Source organism: Battus philenor, unplaced genomic scaffold (genome assembly GCF_028537555.1).
Source record: "Battus philenor isolate CCGP_79_NKW_IND1 unplaced genomic scaffold, ilBatPhil1.0.hap1 SCAF_3, whole genome shotgun sequence".
In the NCBI taxonomy this organism is placed as follows: domain Eukaryota; kingdom Metazoa; phylum Arthropoda; class Insecta; order Lepidoptera; family Papilionidae; genus Battus; species Battus philenor.
The window spans coordinates 1,012,025-1,018,469 of record NW_027181693.1 but is presented as its reverse complement, the minus strand read 5'-3'; the positions used below and the strand labels follow the sequence as shown (position 1 = coordinate 1,018,469).

Below are 6,445 nucleotides of genomic sequence, written 5' to 3'. Positions count from 1 at the left end.
ATAAATTAATTACAATATTTAATTCACACCGACTAAAACATACATTTTCTTATCCTATATTATCAGTAAAGTACAGGCATTGTGTTCGGTGGAATACATTAATATATACGTACGTCTAAAAGACCCTAAACCTTTGTTGTTCCGAGTCAATAGAAACGTAATAATCTAATAACAGCAATTATTGCAATTGTAATAATGACTGATGAATGATTTTAATGTCATTAAGTAAACTTTAATGTATTTTTGATAAATGAGGTACAAAGAGACAAATGACCTGTAAGGAATTCGACTCTATTCAACACTTCCGTAAAGATGTCATACATTTTAGATTAGGCAGTTTTAAAGGGTTAAAATAAGTATTTATATGATAGTCGATCTCTATTTTTTGTTTTCAATACATATGGAGTTATAAAGCCAATCGGCGCTTACTTGATACGTAAGCATACAAACGCGCAAGTGCAAAACTGAGCCAAATCGATCGACCTTAAGCTAAAAGGTGCGATGAACTAGAAATGAGTTGCGATATTTTTTTAATCTAGATGTTATAATTAAAAATGTATTATTACACGTGGAAGATGTATTACAGAAACATGGTCTAGAACAAAAACACGTGAAACGATGTCTGACCCACATACACGTTTTATCATACGTGTCCGCAGACAATTAAATACATCTTTTCAAATTTAGATGCCTCATAAACAATTTATATTTTTTGAATAATTTTATCTCATCAAATATTTAGGTACAGGCTTCTTTTAGATTAGAAAATCAATACACTTTTCAGAAATGTCTGTAATGACATACAGCGTGTTTTATATTTTGTTGAATGAAGAATTAATTTAATATGCATTATTTACAAAGTACATCAATATTGGTTTGAACTTTTTATAAAAGATGTTTCTTAAGTAATACTCGTAAAAATCACAAAATAGATATAGTGTCTAAAATAAAATTATAATTAAGAGTGTTTAGGTTAAAATTTTCTTAATTCATTATTTTTGATATATTACATTTTCCTTGCTCTTATCAATTATTAAAAAATTTTAATCAACATTTTAAATACCTTGTATTTTTCGATGCCATTAAACTGTGATAATAAGAGCGCATATTGGGAACATTCTGTATTTACTCACGACGTGTAGTCGAAGTCATGAACCCATTATTTTTCAAAGCGTTGAACAGACAAATTTATATGTATCTTTGTCTAACACGCGGTCATGCGTGTAAGACGCTTGGTTCTTCGTCTCTCTCGCACGGCAAGTGAAGGCCCTAGAATGTTCTAGACGTTTTAATGTATATATTTTGGTGCGACGGCAGCGCTTCGTTTCATTCATTTGTGAAGTGTACAGTGTGAACTTGTGAGTTGTGTTGTGCGTGAAATTTTTAAATTTTTCTAGTTATTTGTGGATTTTCATTGAAAGAGCAACTGTAAGTACTTTGTTATTTATATTTTAATAGTTTTCCATTACATATTTTTATAAAATCCTGTGAAATTCATTAAATAGTGAAAGATTTAAGAGCAAAATAGTATAGCGCGGATAATCGCTTTCCGTCTCCTAAAAAGGTGTCAGCCGTGCGGAGGCTAACAGGAGTGATTTCTTTGTTGCAGGTCGTTTCAACAGAATGGGCAAGAATTATTACAGTATATTAGGCCTGTCGAAAGGCGCCACGGACGACGAAATAAAGAAGGCGTATCGAAAGTTAGCGCTGAAATACCATCCTGACAAGAACAAGGCGCCGGGCGCCGAGGAGAGGTTCAAGGAGGTGGCAGAGGCATACGAAGTGTTATCAGATAAGAAGAAAAGGGAGATATACGATGCTCACGGAGAGGAGGGCCTGAAGGGCGGCATGGGAGGCCAGGGTCCTGGCGTTGGGCAGTCGTTCTCGTACACGTTCCACGGAGATCCTCGTGCCACTTTCGCGCAGTTCTTCGGATCGGCGAGCCCGTTCCAGGCGTTCTTCGATTTGAACGGCGGAGGCGGCGGCACGACAATGTTCTTTGACCGCGACATGGAGGTGGACATGGACCCATTCGCCAATATGGGCATGGGACAGCAGCGCACGGGCGCGCCCGGCGGCGCATTCCGTAGCCACAGTTTCAATTTCCACGGTCCGTCCAACAGGAAGGAGAAAACACAAGATCCACCTATCGAGCACGACCTCTACGTGTCGCTGGAGGACATCGCGCGTGGCTGCGTCAAGAAGATGAAGATCTCGCGGCGCGTCATTCAGCCCGACGGCACCTCTAAGAAAGAGGACAAGGTGCTCACCATCCACGTGAAGCCCGGCTGGAAGGCGGGTACGAAGATTACGTTCCAGAAGGAAGGTGACCAGGGCAGGAATAAGATTCCCGCCGACATAGTATTCATCATCAGAGATAAACCGAACCCGCTCTTCAAGAGGGAAGGCAGCGACATCAGATACACTGCCAAAATATCACTTCAACAGGTAAGCATCTCTTAACTTTATAAAGTAAATTCAATAAATTTTCAATACCCTTTGTGCTGTTACTGACATTGTTTGAATACCATGATTTATGTTGATGATTTTTTCAGTTAACTAAAAGTCGTGTTTCTTTGTTTGCAGGCACTTTGCGGGACCATCATTGAAGTACCAACAATGTCTGGTGAGAAACTGACTGTCAACCTTCAAGGTGAAGTAGTGAAACCACACACAGTTAAACGGTTTCCGGGCTATGGCCTACCCTTCCCCAAGGAACCGACAAGGAAAGGTGACTTGCTGGTGGCATTTGACATCAAGTTCCCGGACCGGCTGAGCTCAGGTGTGAAAGAAATACTCATGGACACTTTACCTAACTAACACAGAGTTGAAGACTGTTGGATAACTCATTAGGAAATATTTAAGTGTATGAAGCAGATCCTGGTCACTCCACGGCTGCATTTTTGGAAGAACCTCGCGGTTTATATGCTCAAATGCTGTGATGGGCTATTATCCCTAGGTTTTTAGTAGGACCATCTCTTTTGCCTTAAGTAATAAGAATCGGGGCTGAGAAGCACCTGTGAAACTTCTCATTATGATAAATCTGGAGTTTGGGTGGGAGAAGTACTTACCCCTGGTTAGGCTTGCTAGAAGGAATGTAGAAGTTTTGACAAAGGCCCATTGCTGAAGCCCTGGGCGCAGTATGTTTGCATTGTTTGGGTGCTCCTCTGTGCGTTTTAGGACTGGGGAGCTTGCGTGGTTGCGCCATTTAAGTGTTTATTTAATTTGATTTGTAAATATTTTTTACTCATGTACATAATGCAATGATCACCAGACAGTGATTGTAAGTTTTAGGTTTCCGGACTTGTAAAGCTATAGGAAACAGTAAATAAAGTTGACTTAAGTTTTCAATAGCATTATGTGATCTAGAAACTGAACGGACAATTGCTTTAAATTGGTTTTTGAAATTGAATTTTGTAATATAAATTAAGTTTCAAAGACTGTTGAATGGAAATTATAACATTTAGTGAAAATTGAGACTTTAAAAAAAAACTTATTACTTATAATTGCTGTTTAAAATAACTAATAAACTATTCATGATTATTTAAATTTTTTTATTCCACTCCCTGCAGCCTTACATTTCTTTGTTACAAAATGTTAATATAGCCAAAGGTTTATTAATAGAATGAAGTTATTTTAATGTATTATTATATCATAGTGATTACGAAAACTAAATTTCAAGGGTAGATATAATGATGGCTCCCAGTTGGATGTATAAACAGCTGTAGAGACGCGGCTATGGCGAGAGTTGGCACGCCAGCCGCCGTGGACCTTGGCGAGCTACTGGAAATACGTGGCCACTAAACCGGCGGCTCGCTCCGCGTAATTACACTGCGGTAGCGATTTTATTATATATACTATAGTATATCCTATATTCGCTTTACTTGAAAAAGATCAATTTAAAAGTTATTTCTATAAATAGAATATAACTGATATTTTTTAATTGACCCAGTATCTTATATATCCATAAATAGCAATAACCTTTAAGATCGCGAAGAAATGGTAATGTCCATTAGTATTATTAAGGGTAGACTTTGGGTCTTTAGTGTATTCGTATAACCTATGGCGTTTAAAAAAATTCAAACTTCAAGATAATGTTTCTTTTACATTGCTTTGTACATTAAGATTTTTTAAATCAATATAAAAAATTTAAACTATTCTTACACACGCAGGAGAAAACACGTGTAAAGGCATTATGATGCCATAATTGATTCGACGAAATAAATATTTTCGTTGTGTAAAACGCTTCAGCGCCGCTACCCGCTGGTTGCGGAGCCTACCACGGCGCGCGCAGTACGTACGTCACGTGTATAAATATACTAGGCGCCCGCCCCCGCGTCGCGGTGGAAATATAGATCCACGGCTATCTCCTTGTCACACGGACTTGTACAATAATGCATTTTTATGAATTTACATGGAATGTGCAAAAAAAATCAAACTAATGCTTAGTTCTAACTATCTGGATATCTAGAATTATAGAAGCAATCTTAGAAACCAAACATCCGTCAATAACAAACTACTAGAACAAGAAAAAGATGAACAAGACTTCAACAATGTTGTTCAAACCCTGGTGATAATTCTTTTGTCATTAAAAATGAATTGTACAAATGTCTAGTAATATTCATTACTTTTACACGTTTTTGTAGCAAACATTTTCATATTTTTCATCTTACACGATGTTTTAAAGTTTACCATACAACACGTATTTTTACACCGTTTTCTATAAAACGTATCTTCTTTGTGAAAAATATTTGCGTGTATTAAGCATTATATTTGAATAATTAAAAACAAATAATCAATAACGTAACTAATTAAAGAGTAATAATTACCTACTAAATTTTTAGTCTACGACTGCCTGTCATATCTGCCCGAAATAAGAAAGGCTATATTATATCGAATAGTCTTAAAAATACAGTTTAAAATAGCTTGCTCTGTATGTACTACAGACCACAGGATTATAAACAATAATATTTTATTTACAATTTAAAAAAATCGTTCCCGCCACTGACAGGCGCCATTTTGCAACACACGAAGGGTGAGTAAATAAATTTATTAGAACTCTGATTTTTATTTTCATTTTTTCTTAACTTAGCACACGTGTTCTATATTTTTACTTTTATTTTGTATGTGTATAATATTGTTAATTTTGTTACCAATCATAAATAAATAAAATACCATATTAAATATCGTTGCTGTTAAAACAGTAACGGCTATTAGTATTTTTAGATATATATAATGACTGTTTTACCGTTTAATTTTTTTTTAATTTTAACAGACAAGCCAACAGCAGGACATAAGTTAATATTAGTTTTATAAAGAACAAAATTAAATTTGTTTACTTGTTGTACGTGTACACGGTCATGGTCATATTCTTAATAAATAAATAAAACAAAAAAGAGCTCTGAATAAATGCTAAATTATAGATATGATTTTTAACATATGTTTCAGTGATTTTATAAATAAAAAACGGAAATTCTTTACGACGTGTTTGAGCGTTATATCAGAAAGCATCTTCAGATTTTATTATTTTCATATAAAAATAATGCCATATGACACAGAGTATAATTATATAATGATTTATGGCTGCTAAAAAAATATGCTGTGATCAGAAATTAAAAAAAAACTGGAAACGTTTTAATATCTTTTTGACAGACACCGAAACAATGTTTTCGCTGTGGATATCATATTCTTTTAAATTTAATTACATATAAATAATTATTTACTTTTTGTAAGAGTTTGTTCAATTTAATTGTTTTAGTAAAAAATAACCTAACTTGACATATATAAATATTTAAAAAAAAAATGGCCTATTAATTTTGTTGTCCGTCGGTCAAATGTCACTTGGGTGATGTGTCTGTCATTCGATATTATATCTAGACACACACACATCTTTATATTATTTTGTATATGTCGTTATCCACATACGGTAAGTACATTATATTTTATATGTTATTATGTAATATAGTTGAGATAAAATGTATTTTACGTGTCTTCGGGGAATACGTAAATATGACTAAATGTCTGACGACTGTTTTATCATTTTCTTAAAAACAATTGATGTATTTCGCAACTTTAAATTATTTTTATATGATCGCTAATACAATTAGTATACAAAATGATTGGAAATAGGTTTAAAAGGGTAAATGTATAGCTCATTTCCTGTCAATTTATATATGGTAAAATTTACCAAAAAATCAATAGTTTTAGAAATAATTAGTGACTATATAATAGTACAATAAGAAAAAAAATAAGATTTTGTCAGAAATTACGTTTTTTCCTTTATTTAGTTATTTACCCTTTAAAAATTTGTGTAATGGCGGATTTAATGACAAGGCATTCCATAAAATTCTTTTATTATTAACAAAGTCCACTTGGCATTTTTAACACTATCATCCGTTAATTCTGTGACCGTTTCAAATAACCTAATTTTGGATTGGGCGTGTGA

The 6,445-nt window shown here is 34.3% G+C and overlaps 1 protein-coding gene across 1 annotated transcript; it reads left to right on the top strand.

Moving 5' to 3' along the window:
• The first annotated feature begins 1,334 nt into the window (after positions 1-1,334).
• On the top strand, positions 1,335-3,529 carry LOC137926508 (dnaJ protein homolog 1). Its single transcript, XM_068770122.1, has 3 exons — positions 1,335-1,428; positions 1,610-2,448; positions 2,587-3,529. The coding sequence occupies exons 2-3, from the start codon at positions 1,624-1,626 to the stop codon at positions 2,818-2,820; spliced, it is 1,059 nt and encodes a 352-aa protein (XP_068626223.1). The 5' UTR covers positions 1,335-1,428; positions 1,610-1,623; the 3' UTR covers positions 2,821-3,529.
• The last annotated feature ends 2,916 nt before the right edge of the window (positions 3,530-6,445 follow it).

Bases quoted from the DNA above. Each gene is read 5' to 3' on its own strand.
- LOC137926508 (XM_068770122.1), top strand. From the start codon at position 1,624: ATGGGCAAGAATTATTACAGTATATTAGGCCTGTCGAAAGGCGCCACG. The intron at 2,449-2,586 runs GTAAGCATCTCT...CTTTGTTTGCAG, and splicing joins CCAAAATATCACTTCAACAG to GCACTTTGCGGGACCATCAT.